At 55.5% G+C, this 18,742-nt stretch overlaps 1 protein-coding gene across 1 annotated transcript in view; it reads right to left on the reverse strand.

Annotated features, from left to right (window-relative positions):
• The window catches only part of MLXIPL (MLX interacting protein like), a 60,634-nt gene that overhangs the window by 24,557 nt on the left and 17,335 nt on the right, over positions 1–18,742 (reverse strand). The window contains exons 5-8 of the mRNA XM_030536596.1: positions 17,704–17,748; positions 15,385–15,583; positions 12,757–12,837; positions 37–236 (exon numbers count right to left, since the gene is read on the reverse strand). Of these exons, the coding sequence (XP_030392456.1) occupies positions 37–236; positions 12,757–12,837; positions 15,385–15,583; positions 17,704–17,748 (525 nt within the window). The remainder of the gene's footprint in view (positions 1–36; positions 237–12,756; positions 12,838–15,384; positions 15,584–17,703; positions 17,749–18,742) is intronic.

Below are 18,742 nucleotides of genomic sequence, written 5' to 3' on the forward strand. Positions count from 1 at the left end.
GACCAGGATGTGATCCTTGCCTGAAGACCTGCTCACCTGTAAGTGGCCATTGGGCGGGATTGGGGCATCAACATAGCTGGCAGGCAGGGCTCTGGAGGCCATCAGTGGGTCTCCGTGGCTGGCAGGTGGGGTACTGCTGCTGCTGTATAGGGTGTCAGCCATGGACGTGAAGCAGGGCTGCTCTTGATAGCTCAGATGCATTTGTGAAGGCAGTGGGCGGTGGCCGGTGAATAGATCTGCAAGGCAAAGCAGAGACATGGTGACCTCCTACCTCCAGGTGATCAGGACTACCTCCTGAGGCAGCCCAAGCTCATGCTAGCCAGCCCATTGGGCAGGTACAGGGTTTGCCCTCACAGCAGTCTGACAGCCTGCTTGCCGCAGCAGCCCACCCTGGTGCAGAGAAAATGTATCATGAGCCTAGGCAGTTGTGCAAGAATTGATGTGGGGAAAATCATTCCTCTCTGCACCCCAGCAAGGGGCCACAGGAGGGTCCTGCCCTGCTGCAGGCGGTGGCTCCCCTGTGGCGTGGGAGGGACTCTTGTGTCAGAGCCCAGCTCCGTACATTTAAAGCCATGCAGGCCTCCAGCCCACCTTAACCCAGCTACAGTATCATACTCTCCAGGCTCCTGCCTGCCGGGGACCAGCCCCCTTCATGTCTCCTGCCCGGGAGTGGCCCCTGGTGCTGGGAGTGGTCTCAAGGTGAGGGCTGCTTGGCTCACTCTCCCCTTCCCAGCACCATCCCTCCATCAGTCCCACAAAGTGCCTCCCTCCCAGGCTGCATCGGCTGGGGCTTTGCACACTCTCCTGGCCCAGCACAGTGGGATGGGGTGTTACTTTCCCGTGGGGGGGGGTGGCGGTGGGACTCTCTGTGGGGATGCTGGGAACTGGGAAGACACTCCTTAAAGCAAGGGGTGAAGCTGGCATGCTGGGCCAGGTCCTGCCAGATACAACCCAACTTGTGGCAGGGCTCCGTGCCTAGCTCCCAACCACACAGTCCAGGCCAGCCAGAGACAGCTGCTGCCCCACATAACCAGACTGGATGAGCACTGTGCCCACCTGCCCTATGCTCATACAGGCACAGCAGGTTGCTCCTACAGCTGCCTGTGCCCTGCCATTCCAAGCCTCCAATAACCAGGAGCTGTAACACCTGGCCCCAGACACCCTGGGCTTTTCTGTGCTTCTTACTCACCCCACAGAACTTTCTTTCCCAAATTCAGAAGCAGCCTCGCCCTTTCCTCCTCCCTAACCCCCCGGCCCATGTGGACAGGCCCACTGCAGGCGTTTCAGCATCTCCTCAGGGCTGGGGGATGCTGATGATGGCAGAGGTGGGGGCCTTCCAGAATATCTGAGGGAGACAGGGTTTTGCTCTCCAATTTTTCTGCCTCTAGCTGAGATGAAGGGGTATCAGCATCCCCTGGCTCTTCCTTGTGGGTTCTGGGGGCTCAGGGCAGTGGGGTGGGGCTAAGGGAGTTCCTAACTCCCCATGATCTATGTGGCAGCAGCAATCGTGAAATGCTGGCGTTTCTGGTGCAAAGAGGAAAGAGGCAGCTCCGTGCAGCCCTATACCAGGGGCCCAGCTGTGCTGCACACAGGGAGAGGGACACAGGAAAACCCTCCCACGCCACAGGGGAGCCACCGCCTACAGCAGGGCAGGACCCTCCTTCCCTCACCCATCTGTCCAGCCACGGCAAGCATGGTCTTCGGGGCGAGGCCATCCTGCAGCAGCCTGAGCAGAGTGGAAAGCCCCTGGACAACAGAAGGGAGACATCACCCAGCTCTGCAGCCCCAGCTGCAGCCTCCAATTCCACAGGCTGGTGGGGTCAGCATATGCGCTGCTGAGTGGGATGTAACCAGCTCAGCCAGTCTTGAGTCCAATAAGTATAATCTCCCCCAGCCCTGGGTCCCATGTGTGTCTCCTCCCCCAGCCCTGGGTCCCACATGTCATCTCCCCCAGGCCTGGGTCCCATGTGTGTCCCCTCCCCCAGTTCTGGGTCCCACATGTCGTCTCCCCCAGCCCTGGGTCCCATGTGTGTCCCCTCCCCCAGCCCTGGGTCCACGTGTCTCCTTCCCCAGTTTGGCCAGCACTGAGTCCAACATGTATAATCTCCCCCAGGCCTGGGTCCCATGTGTGTCCCCTCCCCCAGCTCTGGGTCCCATGTGTGTCCCTTCCCACAGCTCGGCCAATCCAGGTCCCTCGTGCTCTGGGTGCCATGTTAACTCCTGCAGCCATTCCCCATCACCACGGTGAGCTTTATCCCAATGAGGCTCCTGGCTTAAGAGTGGTGCTGGGGGATCGGGCCCTGCCTAGCATGGTAGTGCCAGGCTGTCATGGAGTGTGGGGGAGTCCGGCCCTGCCCCCCTCTTCCTGCTACTCACAGTGACTCTCAGCCAGCCAGTAAAACAGAAGATTTATTGGACAACAGGAATGCAGGTTACAGCAGAGCTTGGAGGCCCAACCAGGACCCCCTAATCGAGTCCTTCTCAGGGTTTAGGGCGCTTGGATCCCAGCATAGGATCCCCTGAATTCCCCTCATCCCAGCCCAAAACCGAAACTGAACTGCCCCTCCTCCAGCCGGCCGATTCCTTTGTCCAGCTTCCCGGGCCCAGGTGCTAACCCTCTCCCCCCTACCTGGCTCAGGTTACAGGCTTAAAAATCCTGTCCCTCACCTAAAGACATCCCCAGCTCTCCCATCCCCCACACAGGCAGTCCCTACTCCATCACACAGGCTAACACCCCGCTGGCGGTCTGGGTGGAGGTTTATTTTCATTGTAGGCTCTGAGTCCCTCATGCCCGTGCTCTAACCTTGCATGTGGCCTGTGGCTAACCACATCCTGCAGCCTTCCCGAAACCAGGCCCCATGACCCTGATGCGACTCCGCTCTCCCTTCCTTTCCGCATCTCCAACCCCGCTCCTTCCGCAAGCTCAGACAGGCACAGCACAAAGTGCTGGGCGGGCAGTTTTGGGCCTGCCATCTCCATGCGGGGAATGACCTTCGCCCTGTAATTGCCCCCTCTCTTCTGGGGCAGTACCAGGCACATGGGACTCCTGGGCTTCTAATGGACCTGGCTGAGCACCTAGCCCCAGCCACTGATCATGCTAGTGCCTCATGCCCCTTGGGAAGGTGCTCTGTGCCACACACTGCCCTCCGGGGCCCCGTTAGAGGCAGATCAGAGGAAGGAGGGCCAGGGTGGAGTTGGCCTAGGTTGTGCACTGTGCATCCCAGAGTGCTGAGGACATGTGCTCAGGTCTCCAGCAGGAGTCAGGGCCCTGTAAGCCCAACAACAGGTTTGCTGGAAAGGACGCAGCCTTGTGCTCCGTGTGAGGGCAGGCGCGCGAGGGCAGCTGGCTGCCCAAGCGGGGTTGTGCCCAGGCATCTGTACACATGGCACAGGGCCATGTCTGACACAAGCCCCCAGCAGTGGGTCTCACTGAGCTCAGCCTCTCCAGAAAAGGAGGGATTTGGGCTCCACCAGGACTGTACCTTGGTCCTACAGCCTAGTTGCTGTTCCCCTGGGAGCTGCCCATTCAGCCTGGCAAAGACACTCCTCCCCCAGATTTCCTCAGCCCTATCACACGTACGCTTGCAGCTCTCCAGCACCGGTCTCCCCTGGACAGGCTGTTGGGTGTCTGCTGCTTTGCTGCTTCCCCTTCCACTGCCCCAGGGGTGCTGTTTATGGCACAGCACTGACTAGCATGATCCCTTGGCCGTGAGCCCAGCCCCCGACCTCATGTGGGTGCCGGTCCCCAGGAGCCTGTGGCAGGGTGTTCGCCATGTGCTGGAGCCAGGGATGCCATAGGCCCCATCACAACCCACCCCCAGATCTCAGCACTGCCCTGGCTGGGGAGAGCTGATTGGTTCTCTCTAGGGTTCTTCACACTGGAGCTGGAGGTGCAATTCCCAGCTCAGGTAGATGTACATGGGCTAGCTCTGATGGAGCTGGTGCGCTGAGAACAGCAGCACAGCTGCCTGATGACAACTCCATCGCAGGTCCCAGGTCCACGCTCAGGTGGCTAGCCACACCGCTGCTGCTACTCTGCTAGTTGTCTCATGTTAGCTCGGTCAAAGCACCAGTGCATGCATGTCTGTCTGAGATGGGACTTACACTGCTCCCTGAGCGAAGCCGTACCCCAGAGACCAGAGGCATTGTGTCTAGCAGGGAATTCACTAAGGAACGGGGATCCCAGTCGAGCCAAGAGCTTGTTTTGACATGAGCTACCTTGGGGGAGTCCCGGCATTAGCCAGCCACAGGCCAACCCCACCACTAACTGACCCACTCAGCCTCGTGTCCACTGCCAACTCCTGAGTGCAGCAGGGTCCGAGTCTCTAGCGCTCAGCTCCCAGCAGCTGCGCAGATAATTCTGGATGGGATTCCCTGGGCTCTGATGTTTCCTCAGGCTGAGGGGGGGAGAGCTCAGCGGTTTGAGCATTGGCCTGCTAAACCCAGGGTTGTGAGTTCAATCCTTGAGGGACCCACTTACAGATCTTGGGCAGAAATCTGTCTGGGGATTGGCGCTGCTTTGAGCAGGGGGTTGGACTAGATACCTCCTGAGGTCCCTTCCAACCCTGAGATCCTAGGATCTGGGGAGCAAGCCCTGTGCTGGTGCCTTGGAAAACACTTCTCTTCTCTACAGAACTGGTAACTCCAGAGGCCCCACTTTCACCTCTGTAAAGTTGCCTCCTTTAGGGGCCCAGAGAGGAGGGACCCAGCTCTGCTCTGCCCACAGTGGTTGTTCAAGGCAGCCATTCTGCACCCACTTTTCACAGGGGTAAGTAACTCCACTGCAGGGCAAGGCAGGGCAGAGTCAGGAGCCCAGCCCCTACCTGGGCCACTCAGCCATGGACGTGGGGCCACGCGGGAGGTGTTGGGGTGGGCATCTTGGCTTACTCGATGCAGTATCCCAGGAGCTCAGCCATACAAAGCCCCACAATCATCCACAGAGACGGCAAAGCCTGGTCATCCTTGGCAGAGGGGCTGGGCTGTTCCCATGGCCAAGGGAATGAGCTGCTGGCACGGCAGCGGGTTGTGTGTATTTTAGGCATTTCCCTGGTGCTCAATTCAATTCCTCGGGGGATCTCTCCAAGCACACGACAGAGACAGGCGGCAAGCCCTGCCCAATTGCTTCTCAGTGCAGGGACTGTATGTGCCCCTATCCCCACAGGACAGTCCAATGCTCTCCCCAGACCCCTCTGTCCCAGTCACGCCTCCCCTCCTCCCCTAGCACATGGTCCTGGCCACTGGCTGCTGCCTTCCACTGAGCCACCCTGGGCTGGTGACGGTAACCAGGTGGCTGGAGTTCTTGCTTAGAGCAGGCGCTCACGCTGACAGCCCAATACCTGAGCTCCCAAACCCTTTGCCCCAGTGGCAAGAGTATTGGGGCGGTCCTCAGTAGACTCCTGGGGGGCGGTACAGCTCCTTCTTATGTCTTTCCCACCTTCCCCAGCTTCCAAATCAAAGCCCCTTTAGTGCCATCTCTGGGCTTTAAAACCCCCCCGCCCCCAGTCCGTGGAGAAGGGAGGGGCTGTCCTTTGGAAGAGCCGGGGTAGCTCAGCCCCGCAGCAGTCCCAAGAGCAAAGAGCAGGGTCCTACCTGAAGCAGAATGCAGGCAGCTGTCAGACACCAGGCCCAGCTGCTCCCCTGGCTCTGCCATCAGGACTTCTCCATCTGACTCAGACCCCTCTCCCACACACCCTAAGGGCACGGGGTGGTTCCTCATTCCGGACTGGCTTCTGCTCCTTGACTGACAGGCACACGGCACCACGACGGGGCTCAGGCTTAGCCTCAGCTCAGGCTTGTGTCTCCCTCTTGGGCTTTGCTTGTTTTATTCCACTGTGAGGTACTGACCTGCCTGACGCTAGTGATGGGGCCAGCGACCCCCCAGGCCCACCTCCCTCTCCCAGGGCCGGTGCAAGGATGTTTCGCGCCCTAGGCAAAACTTCCACCTTGTACCCCCGCCCTGAGGCACGCCCCCTGCGGCAGCTCCCCCCTTCTGCCCTGAGGCGCCCCCCTTGTGACAGCTCCCCACCCCCCACCCTCCGTCCTGAGGCACCCCAGCTCACCCCTGCTCCACACACAAGCACAAGCACCCCGAGCACGCCGTGGCCGCTTCACTTCTCCCGCCTCCCAAGCTTGCAGCACTTAAGCTGATTGGCGCCGCAAGCCTGGGAGGCAAGAGAAGTGAAGCGGCCATGGCGTGCTCGGGGAGGAGGTGGAGCAGGGGTGAGCTGGGGTGGGGAGTTCCCTGTCGTGCCGCCCCCACCTCCTTACTTGCTACAGGCGGCCCTCCCCGCGCTCCCCTGCCCCAGCTCCCTCCGCCTAAATGCTGGTGGCGACGGGGGCGGCCAAAGACCCAGCCGCCGCAGTCACTGCCAAAGAAAATGGCACCCCCCAAATCCCAGCTCCCTAGGTGACCGCCTAAATGGTTGCACTGGCCCTGCACTCTCCCACACTCTGCGCATTTCTGTCTCCCAGCACTGGGTGAGGCATCTCTCAGGAAACCCAGGGTCAGACTTCCAGAGCAGCTCAGCTCCCACTCAGTCCACTCAGCCAAGGGGCCAGATTGTCAAAAGCAGTGGGCACCCAGCAGCTCCTGTTGAGAACAGCACTGAGCACCTGGAAGTCTGGCTCCAGCAGCCTTCCTGGCAATGGGGGTGTTGCGATGTCCCCTACCCCCAGCACCTCCCCAACACACACATCTACACACACCCCCACACACACACTCACATTTCAGGTTTTTCCACAGGCTGTGATCCTGGATTATAACCTTTTTGGGGAAAGGGATGTGTCATTCCCATGCACTGGGTAGAGTCCTGGATCTGAACAATTCTCTTCCTATTTGCATGCAGCGAGCTCCCGCACTACACCTTTGCCTCTCTCTCCATCCCAGGCCTAGGAGCACTGACCAGGTGGGCACTCGGCCTTTAGTGCCCACTAGAAATATGGCCTAAGCCAGCCAGCCCCTCCCACCAGGAGGTTATTTTCCTCTCTGGTTGTGCTAATCAGAAATGCTACGACTTCCTACAGCCTCCGTGCAAAAGCAGCAGCAGCAGCACAGGCCCAGAGAGAGTAAGCATGAAGGGGCCAAACTGAACTGCTGCTTCAGCTCAGAGCCCTGCTGGGCTGAGTGGTCACTCCACCTGTCCAGCACACCAGGCTGTCCCCAGGAAAGACAAGAAAGGAAACATCTTGGAGAATATCAGAGGGGTAGCTGTGTTAATCTGGATCTGTAAAAAGCAACAAAGAATCCTGTGGCACCTTATAGACTAACAGAGGTATTGGAGCATGAGCTTTCGTGGATGAATACCCACTTCGTCAGACGCATGTAGTGGAAATTTCCAGAGGCAGGTATAAATATGTATAAATATACCTGCATCTGGAAATTTCCACTACATGCGTCTGAGGAAGTGGGTATTCACCCACGAAAGCTCATGCTCCAAAACGTCTGTTAGTCTACGAAGAGCCACAGGACTCTTTGTCGCATCTTGGAGACTGTTCCATAGAGTTGCCTCTTCCCATTCATCACTGCTCCTCAATGACATAACCTGCGCGGGGCAGCTGCAGAGAACAGGAAAGGGAGCTTGTGCTTCCATTCATGCATTTTAGCAGCTGGAAATAAGAACCATCACGTTCCCAATCTGCCCTCCACAGAGCCACAGCCACATGCTCCATGGACCACAGGCTAGGAATGGCTGATGTAGGCCACGGTTCAGGAGTGCCGGTTGTGGGGAGACCCCAGCAGAGTGAGTTGGAAATTAGGGAAGGGGGGTCATGGAAAATTTTGAGTTTTCAGCCAAATATTTTGGCTAAAAACTGAAATATTTTTATTCAAACTAGTGCCATGGTGCCTGATGGGAACTGTGGTTTGGGTGCCTTATGTTAGCCTATTTAGCTACCTCTCCCATGAAGCACCCCTTTCTCCCTCTTGGCAGGGCTGTCAAGGAAAAGGCAGAAGTGCTTAATATATATTGCTGCTCTGTATTTAGGAAAAAACACAACCAGTGTAGTCATGTCAGAGATGCGGATGAAGATGAAGGTGAAATACTTTCCATTCCCATAGAAACATAAGAGTATGTTAAACAGCAACTACTAAAGTCAGATATTTTTGAATCAGCAGGATGGGATAACATAATCCAAGAGTTTTAAAGGAGCAGGCCAAGAAACTTGCTGGACCATTAATGTTGATTTTCAATAACTCTAGGAGCCTTGGAGGAAGTTCTAGAGAACAGGAAGAAAGCTAATGTTGGGCCAATATTTCAAAAGGATAAACGGGATGATCTAGGTAATTACAAGCCTGTCAGCCTGACATTAATTGTGGGCAACATAATAGAATAGCTGATCTGGGACTCGATTAATATACAAGTAAATGAGGGTGATATAATTAATGCCAATCAGCACAGGTTTATGGAAAATAGCTCCCATCAAACTAATGATATATCCATCCTCTTTGGAACCCCCTTTCAGGTAGTTGAAAGCAGCTATCAAATCCCACCTCGTTCTTCTCTTCTGCAGACTAAATAATCCCAGTTCCCTCAGCCTCTCCTCATAAATCATGTGCTCCAGCCCCCTAATCATTTTTGTTGCCCTCTACTGGACTCTTTCCAATTTTTCCACATCCTTCATATAGTGTGAGGCCCCAAATTGGACACAGTACTCCAGATGAGGCCTCACCAATGCTGAATAGAAGGGAATGATCACGTCCCTTGATCTGCTGGCAATGCCCCTACTTATACAGCCCAAAATGCTGTTAGTCTTCTTGGCAACAAGGGCACACTGCTGATTCATATCCAGATTCTCGTCCACTGTAACCCCTAGGTCTTTTTCTGCAGAACTGCTGCCTAGCCATTTGGTCCCTAGTCTGTAGCAGTGCATGGGGATTCTTTTGTCCTAAGTGCAGGACTCTGCACTTGTCCTTGTTAAACCTCATCAGATTTCTTTTGGCCCAATCCTCTAATTTGTCTAGGTCCCTCTGTATCCTATCCCTATCTTCCAGCGTATCTATCACTCCTCCCAATTTAGTGTCATCTGCAAACTTGCTGAGAGTGCAGTCCATGTCATCGTCCAGATCATTAATGCAGATACTGAACAAAATTAACCCCAGTACCAACCCTTGTGGCACTCTGCTTGATGTAATATCCTTAGGCTCCTGTAAGGTGTTTGACTTGGAACTGCAAAGCATTTTGATTAAAAAATCAGAATATACAAAATTAACATGGCACACATTAAATGGATTAAAAACTGGCTAACGGATAGGGCTCAAAATGTAAATGGAAATGGAAAATCACCATCGAACAGGTGTGTTTCCAGTGAGGTCCTTCAGGGACTGGTTCTTGGCCCTACACTATTTAACAGTTTTGTCGTGACATGGAAGAAAACAAAATAATCCCTGATGAAGTTTGCAGACAACATAAAGCTAGAGGGGACGGTAAACAATGAAGAGGACAGGCCACTGATACACAGTGATTTGGATCACTTGGTAAGCTGAATGCAATAAACAATATGCGATTTAACTTGGCCAAATGTAAAGTCATACATCGATCTAGGACCCCAGAATGTAGGCCATACTTTACAGGACAAAAGACTCTGAGAAGCAGGGACTCAGAAAAAGATGTGGGGTCATGGTGGATAATCAACTGAAGATTAGCTCCCAGTGCGCGGTGGCCAAAAGGGCTAATGTGATCCTGGGATGTACAAACAGGGGAATCTCAAGTAGGAGTAGAGAGGTTATTTTACCTCTGCATTTGGCAGTGGTGGAATACTGTGTCCAGTTCTGACATTTACCACTCAAGAAGGATGTTGCTAATTTGGAGACGGTTCAGAGAAGAGCCATGAAAATGATTAAAGGTTTGGAAAACCTGTTTCTAGTGACACAATCAAGGAGTTCAATCTATCCATCATAGTTTTTAGGTACTTCTACAGGGAATAAAACTTTGCTAGTGAGTTCTCCAATCTAGCAGACAAAGATAGAACAAGATAAAATGACTGGAGGTGGAATCTAGACAAATTCAGTCTAGACATAAAGTGCAAATGTTTAATAGTGAGGGTAACTAACCTTTGGAACAATTTACCAGAGGTCATGGTGGATTCTCGAGCATTCACAATTGTTACATCTGGGATGTTTTTCTAAAAGCTCTGCTCTAGTTCAACCAGGATTTAATTCAGGACAGGTCTATGGCTTGTGTTATACAGGTCATATCCCAGGGATCCCTTCTGGCCTTCTAATCTAGGAATCTCAGGTTCCCTGCCCATAGTGCAGCATGAGCAATGAAGTCAGACACCACGGCCCACGGAGGAGAATGGGAGTGTGAGGCATGCACACGACAATTCCCAAGAGGTACCATGGTGCTATACGTAACAGAGGTAGTTCTGTTTCTCAGTGATGTGGGAATTTTCCATGGAAAGCAGACAGTCTTCAGGAGCATTCTGCTGAAAACCCGATTTTTCATCGAAAAACAAGTTCAGCAGAAAATTTCCCACCAGCCCTAGCTCCTGGCTGCAGGAACACTGGCTGTGGAGAGCTTCCAGCTGCTCCAGTCCTGGCCTTTCCCCTCAGGGGGTGCTGTAGGAAACGAATTAGGGGGTGCTGGCCAGAAGTGGGGCATCCCCAGTGTCTCCAACAAGCAGGGCTGCAGGAAGTGGTGTAAGAGTGCAGAATCTGCATTCACTTCCTCCGTGTCTGGCTCATCCACAGGGCGCCCCAGGAATGCACCTGCAGGCTGCGCTACCGTCTGCCGTCCCAGCCTCAGCTTTCTGCCAGCGTCTGGTCTTGCATCAGCCATCAGCCAAATGATGCAAGGTCACTTGTTTCCTCCCAAGGAGGAAAGTGGGAAGTGGATACTGGCAATAGAGCTCCAGGAGGCCCAGGCCAACCAGCCTCCTCAAAGGTCAGCCCTGAGCCCACACGAAGCTGCAGGCACAAGAGCTGTGCCGATGCCCAGGCCATTCCACTAGGACAGCCACCCCTGGCTTGCGAGATATTGTGCAGCCAGTGACTGGCCCTCTACATAGCTTCTTACTGACCTCTGCTGAGCTCAACAGGTTGTGCTGGCTGGGCGCTTTCCACGTTCACACCTAGGGCACTCCCCCTAGCTGAAGCCCAAAGCTGCAGGTTGGTTTGGGGACAGGTTGGGCCCATCAAAGGCAAGGGGCCATGCTGGAGCCTTGAGGTGGGGCTGCCCCACGGCCAAAAAAAGGTGCAGAGGGGCCTGAGCTGTATCTCTCATTTGTGTTCCTCCCCCGGCTCCCTGTCCCCCTCCTCAGTGCTGCTCAGCGTCTCGCTCTAGCCCGGTTTGCAGTGCTGTGAGCAGGAGTCTCTGCTCTCCCTCACCAGTCTCTAGAGCTGCGTTTCCTTTAGTCCAACTTTCACGGTTTGACTCTGTCTCGATTCCCCCTGCAAACTCTTACCTGCATATTCTCACCCCCCATGCTCTCTTAGCCTCCTCCGCGGCCTCTCTCCTCCTAGCCCCGCTCCAGCAGTGGAGGCAGAGGCCCCCAGATGCTCACACTCCTGCCCCTCCATCCGGATGGGGCATCCCATGACTCCTACCCCCTAGAAGCCCTTGCACCCCTGCTCTCAGGTTAGGCTGTTCCCCTTTGCAGAGCTGGTGGCACGAGCATCATGGGGCAAGTCCACCATTAACTATTGCCCCATAGCCCAGTGGCCCAGTCTGGCCTTACTGCCCCTCTCTCTGGGGCAGAGTTGGGGGCTGAGCTGCTGGAGTGCGATGGAGAAGCCCATCACCTAGTGGATGCGCCCCCTCCCCTTCCTTCTCCCTCTCTTGCACAGGTGGCCCATGACCTGCCTGCAAGCCCAACCCCCAGATGCGGAAGCTGGTTCCATGAGCAGCACTGGGAGGATGGCATTGCCCAGGGGATGCAGGAACAGCTCCCTGCAGGGTCAGCCACCATATGCATTAAGTCACTGCCCTCCCCTGGCAGCAAATCACTGCCCAGCTCCATCAGGACCTGATACCCTGGGGACCACCATCAGGATCCTACTTCCTTTCCTCTCAGCTGCAAGGAGCAGCTGTCACAGGGCTGCACCTCTGTCCGGGCCCTGAACCATGCACAGTGACCTAGAGTTCTCTGAGGGTCCTGCTGGGGGGACCCAGCCCCCATGCAGCTAGGCTGTCTCAATGGCCCAGGGGTGCAGGGGCAGACAGGAGAGTTCCAGGGGCAACGAGGGGGCCCCTCCGAAAGCTCCCTCCCATCCCCCCTAGGCGCCTTCCCCCATCCCGCTCCCCAGCCCTGGCAGCACAGCAGAAAGCTGCTCGCCCCCTAGAGATTTCCTCTTTCTTGTGGGGAGAGTTTTCCTTCCTCTGTCTGCAGCCAAACCCCCTTGTGGTTTCACATTCCTGTAAAGAGAGCTACATTTGGAGAAATTCATTTCCCCAGGACCTGGCCTCCTGCCCTCCTACCCCAGCGCAGCTTGGCTCCCCAGGACCAGCTATATACTCTGTCCTTGTTCTGTTTGCAACTCCCCCCACCTTAGTATCCTTGGGTTGTTTCACCGCAGTGCCATTGCTTCCCCTCCTTCGGCTCATTGATGTGAAGTCCCAGGGGCCCCGCAGATTCCCATTCAGCTCTACCCACTGCCATTTGTCAGCCCCCTCTGTTGCTAGGCCAGGGGACAGCACTCAGCTCCAGCCCACTGTGGCTAAACTTTCTGAGGCACTGGGAAAATGGGCCATGCGTCCCCATCCCCGCTGCACAAATCCAGCTTCCACAAACAGACTGTCTTCTGCCAGGGCTGGCTCCTACCTGAGATTTCCATAAAATCATCAAGATTTGGCTGCAGTGGGGTCAGGCCTGGCTGGATCATGTCGGCGTTCCCAGTGTAGGCTGCAAAAGGGCAGAACCAGCCCATCAGTTTCCCTTTCCCTGGTCCCTGATTCCTGCTCCCCATAGTCCTCCACTTGTGCCCCACATTCCCTGGCTCACTCTTGCCAGCTTGTTAGCCCTCAAGGAGCCTCCTACCCTGCCTCTCTGCCCCTGCCCCATTATCGGGCTTTCATGGGAGACCGTTCACCTCATGGCCTCGCAGAGAATGTATCTGTGCCACTAGACTGTAGAAGGGGGGCAGCTGAGAACTCACCTGCTCCATCGCTAATGCTGGGCAGCCCCCCCCTTCCCCATGGCCTGAAGGCCCCCAGAATCCTCTGCTGTTCCCCCCTGGCCTGAAGCCTCCACCCCCCCCAAGAATCCCCTGCTGTTCCCCCCATGGCCTGAAGCCTCCATCATCTGCACAAGGGATGGAAGGCATTTCCCAGCCCTGGGGGCTGGATCCCCTCTTCCTGCTGATTGGGGGAGACAGAAGCCCAGGAGGGGGGCTGCATTCTGGTGGGAGATTCTCCTTCCCTCAGGCAGGAGGGGAGGGTTGAGATGGCAGGGCCCCTGGAGCAGGAGGGAGAGGACCTGCCCTGAACAAGCCAGGGAGGGCTCAGCCAGGCAGAAGGATGTGGCAGGGGACAACTGCCCTGGAAGGGGAGATATTAACAATAAACTCCAGCCCCTATCCTGCACCTTTCAGCCACGGGTCTCGGCACATTTGAAAAGGGGGCCAGTGTCATTACACACATTTTATAGTTGGGGAAACTGAGGCACGAGAAGGGATGTGACTTGCCCAAGGTCACCCAGCAGCAGAGAATAGCACCCAGGGCTCCTGTCATAACTATAAAGGGAAGAGTAACAGCCCTCCTGTGTACAATACTATAAAATCCCTCCTGGCCAGAGGCACCAAAATCCTTTTACCTGTAAAGGGTTAAGAAGCTCAGGTAACCTGGCTCACACCTGACTCAAAGGACCAATGAGGGGACAAGATACTTTCAAATCTTGGTGTGGGGAAGGCTTTTGTTTGTGTGCTCTTTGTTTTGGGGGTTGTTCGCTCTTGGGACTAAGAGGGACCAGACATCAATCCACACTCTCCAAATCTTTCTGAACCAGTCTCTCACATTTCAAACTTTTAAGTAACAGCCAGGCAAGGTGTGTTAGGTTTATCTTTGTTTTCTCAACTTGTAAATGTTCCTTTTGCTAAAGGGTTTACCTCTGTTTGCTGTAACTTTGAACCTAAGGCTAGAGGGGATTCCTCTGGGCTCTTTGAATCTGATTACCCTCTAAAGTTATTTTCCATCCTGATTTTACAGAGATGATTTTTTACCTTTCTTTCTTTAATTAAAAGCCTTCTTTTTAAGAACCTGATTGATTTTTCCTTGTTTTAAGATCCAAGGGGGTTGGATCTGCACTCACGAGGGATTGGTGGGGGTGGAAGGAGGGGGAATAGTTAATTTCTCCTTATTTTAAGATCCGAGGGTTTGGATCAGTGTTCACCAGGAACTTGGTGGAGAAGTCTCTCAAGGCTACTCCGGGAAGGCTTATAGCACTTGGGAGGAAAATATTCTGCAGGGGAGGTAGACAGAGTTTCCCAAATAAATAAATAATTTGGGTGGTGGCAGCAAAACCAGATCTAAGCTGGCAGTTAAGCTTAGAGGTTCTCATGCAGGTCCCTACATCTGTACCCTAGAGTTCAGAGTGGGGAAGGAACCTTGACAGCTCCTGAGTCCCAGCCTAGTGTACCAGCCTGTAGGCCACACTGCCTCCCTGCAGGGCCAGTAGTGACTTTGCTCCCTCCATTGTAAAGCTCTGGCAGCTTGAAGCCCTCCCTGGAACTCTGCCCCATTGGAGCTCTTACAGCAGCTGCTAGGGAACACTCCTGTCTCAGCCCCACCTTTCCTACTGACCTCCTGAGACATGCCCATGGCCCTGGCCACTAGGGGAGAGGGGGCTACCAAAGAGGCTACCAATCAGCATGTTAGCCTGCTCCCGCTGCATGCTTTACACTGCGCCCACTTTCAGCAGGGCATGGCATTCTCTGCCTGCCATTCCAGCTTGCTGTGCAGTGGTACACAATGGCCACATTCCACCCCAGATGGGGCTGCATGTCTGTGGTGGCTGAGTGGAGCTCTGAGGTCCCCTGGCAGGAAGGCACTCTGGAAGTGTATGTTATTATTAGTGCTAGGCCATTGCTCCTGGGACTAGCACCTTGTATCGTTTGCTCTGCTGCATGTATGGGAAGTGCTGCCCCTGCCCGCCTGAATGGCTCGTGGGTTGCTGGGTGGGGGCAGGGCACTGGAGGAAAGGACGCGGGCACTGTCTGTGGCACCTCGTTAACCTGACCTGGCTGCTTTGGAAGGAGCCACGCTGGGGCGATTGCTCCGGAGACCAGGCCTGGCTAGCGCAGGGCAGGACCAGAGTGCCTAGTTTGGGGTGGGGAGGGTGCTGAGAAAATGTGAAGAAGCTAATGTAACTAGGGCAGGACCCCCTGCAGAACCCCTCAGCCACACACCCTGCCCTGTGAGGTTCATGGTTGAGAATGTGGTCTGAGGGACGTACCATTTTCTGGGAGCATCTGGTGGGAGCAGGGGGACTGCGTCATGGTGAAGAGAGTGTCTGAGATGTCCGAGAGGAAGCTGTCCAGGTCAAAAAGCTGTCGCCCTCCAGCCTCCTCATTCTCATCCCCCAGCAGCATGGGCACCACGCTAGAGAACAGCTGGTTGCACCATTTCTCCGATGGCTTCCACACACCCTCATCCTGCACAAGACAGTTCATCAAAGGAGCCCCCCCAGATACCTCTCCCTGGGCACCTCTCCCCAGGCACCCGCCCAACCCCTCTCCCCTGGCAGCCCCCTGGCCCCTCTCCCCCGGCAGCCCCAAGCTTCCCCCAGCCCCTCTCCCCGGGCACCCACCCAACCCCTCTTCCCTGGCAGCCCCCGGCCTCCCCTGGTCCCACTCCACCTGGCTGGTGCTGGTTCCAGGTCCTCTGCCCTCGCAGCCATTGCAGTCCTCAGGGAGCCTTTAATCCGGGGGGTGGGGAGCTGTTAACCTCCCTGCCCTGGCCACACACAAACTCTGGCAAGGACTTTCTGCTGCGCTCCATCCCATCCCCCTGCAGTTTGATCTGACATTGGTCCTTTGCTGCCTGCCTGAGAGTGCTAGGGTGTAGCTATGCAGGGGAACAATTGCCCTCGCTTAGCCCAGAAATGGCTGCATGTTGCGATGGGAAATGACTCCTGTACTAGAGCCTTCCTCAGCAGGCGGGGCTGCTATGCTTCTGTACCCAAGACCCCTCCCTGAAGAAAGTTTTCCTGGTTCACGTCCCCTGTCTAAACCCAGAGAGTCTGGGATAGTCAGAGCAAAATGCATATAGCTGGAATTCTGGGGCATTGGGGGAATCCCACCATTTCCCCTCCCTTGCCTTAGTGGAGCTATCCAATGTGTGGGGCTGGTCAGCCACTGCCCTCCTGGAGGCAGCTGGGCTGCAGGGTGGGACGGGACAATCTGGACCTGCAGAGCTGGCTGCAGTGCCGTCCGGACCCAGAGGAATCAGTGCTGGAATGAGGGTCACTCAACATTCACCTGACTCCAGACACTGAAGGGTCCAAACTCAAACCACAGAGCCAAGTCCAGGAGACCTTGCAGCTCAGGCCCAGCTCTCATCCAACCATGGCAGCAAATGGAACAATATCACACCTCTACCCGCCCTCAGCCTTTTGATTACCCACAAACATATAGTCTGTCCGGCCCCTCCCGACCACATTTAGAGACAAGGAGCAGCCCCCTCTGACCCACAGCCAGCCAGTCTGGGGAGCATAATTAGCCCATGTGTAGGGCTCTACATCTGCATTTACCAACACAAGTCTCCTTTCATCCTCACAGCCCCACTTACAATGGGGATGTGGCAGCCCAGAAAGGACACTTGTCGAATGCCACTGTGTCTCCCAATCACACACTCAGGCCTCGAGCTCTCTCTGACCCTAGCCTGAATCCCCTCTTTTGGGGGACACGATGGGGGTCTGCCATAGTTCTACCACTTCTCTCTCCGGTTCCCAGACCTGGCAGGTTTGTGCAGCCAGCTGAGGCATGTCTCTTCTCTGCTTTTGATGGCAAGGACGCCATGCTCAGAGAGGCAGGGTGGGGCCAGGGGCAGGATAGCTGGAGTCTGGAACTGACTCTTCTCTCCATTTCAGGTCCCATTTCTTAGAGCTGAATTCAGCCCAGGAGGTGAAGAAGTGCTCCAGCTGGGTCCCGGAGGGGCATGCTAGCCCCTGGATGCTGGCCAGGTTTCAAACCATTCCCAAAGGCAGCTCTGAAGCTGCAGAAATGCTTCCCCTTCCAGCGCCCCTGTGCTGTGTAGGGGGCTTAGCCAATCAAGCCAGCTCAGTGGTTTTAACCAAATGAATATTTACCTGCACAGGACTTTATTTAACCCCTCATTGCCAGGACATTGCGCCTGTTAATTTCATACATTCCAACCTTGAAGATGAGGCTCCAGCATTTCCAGCCCATGAACTCCAAAGAGTTGGGTCCCAAAAAGTCATGAGACTGGCTTAAAAGCCAGGAGCACTTTGGAAAAGACCACTGCATTTGGGGAGTGTGGTACCTGCCTTCTGGGATCTGAGCCTTCTGGAGGCACTTTCTGGCATTTTCACAGAGCCATGAGGGCTAGAAACTTACTTTTTAAATGACATCAAAGCTGAGATGCTAGTGTAATCACCAGACTCCAGCCGCTGGGGCTTTAAGAAAACACCAAGTACCACGAGACAAGTGATCAAACCATGGGAGCTGGCAATGCTGGGGATCTGGAGCAAGCGCCACTCCTCCCACCACTTCCTCCTGCGAAGGGCCGCCCCTCACCCCTGTAGGGCACTCACCTGCTTCGGGCTGGAGATCTCACCCTCCCGGCTGGACTTTCGAAGCTGCACAGAAAACATGGCCTGTCAGCCCCTCCTCCTGATGGGGGAGCCAGGCCAGGGCGAGGTTGGCAGTGCACCCCAAGCAGCCAACAAGGGCACCATGGCGCTTCCCTTTGGGTAGGGCTGACGAGACTGCAGTGGTCTCCAGCCCAGATGTGGTGTGCCCTGGCAGAGGGCAGTGCTGTAGGGTGGCATCTGTACCCTGGCACCCCAAAGTAGACACTCTGGCCACCCTCAGTATGGAAAACCCCCATTACTGGCCAGGACCATGACCCCATGCACTGGCCAAGTGACTGGCATATTTATTTTATAAAGGCTCTGATCCTTTCCTTCACCAAACCCCAGGAGAATCAAGCGAGGGCTGCCCAGGGAACAGAGGGGATATCACAGATGCCTGGCAGCATCCTCCCCTTGTCTTGCTGGAACGCTGGCTCCAGTAGATAAGCAGCAGGGAATGAGAGACCCTTCCTCCAGGGGAGCAGCTGCTCTTCCTGGCTTATGCAGCCAGCCACTGCAGCACTTCAAAATGGGAGACTCTGCAGACAGGGCACATACCAGGAACCTAAGACAACCAGTAGGTGGCATTACCGCCCTGCCTGGTGCCGGCAGATTACTGCAGAACTCTGGTTGCTGATTTTCCCTCTTTCACTCTGTCCCAGGTCACCTGCTCCTGGGGTGGCTGATGGGGGCAATGGGGCCCATCAGCGCCCAGCGAAGCGCAGCCCCAGGATCCTGCTGCAGGCAAGCCAGGCCAGGCCAGGCCATGTGGGGTCTGGGGAGTGAGTTCTGCCAGGCTGCTGAAACCTGAGGTCTGCCCTCTATCAGAGACAAGGGGGCATCTGCAATCCGCCCTGCACAGCGACAGGTGCAGCCCTCAGCCTCCCAACAAGCTGCCACCACTGTCTGTCAGGGGCCAGCTCAGGATCTGTGCATGTCAAGCATGCCCAGTGCTGTAGTTTCTGGGCCCCGCCACCCGGGAGTCTCCCGCTCTGGCCTC

This window comes from Gopherus evgoodei, chromosome 17 (genome assembly GCF_007399415.2).
Source record: "Gopherus evgoodei ecotype Sinaloan lineage chromosome 17, rGopEvg1_v1.p, whole genome shotgun sequence".
Lineage (NCBI taxonomy): Eukaryota > Metazoa > Chordata > Testudines > Testudinidae > Gopherus > Gopherus evgoodei.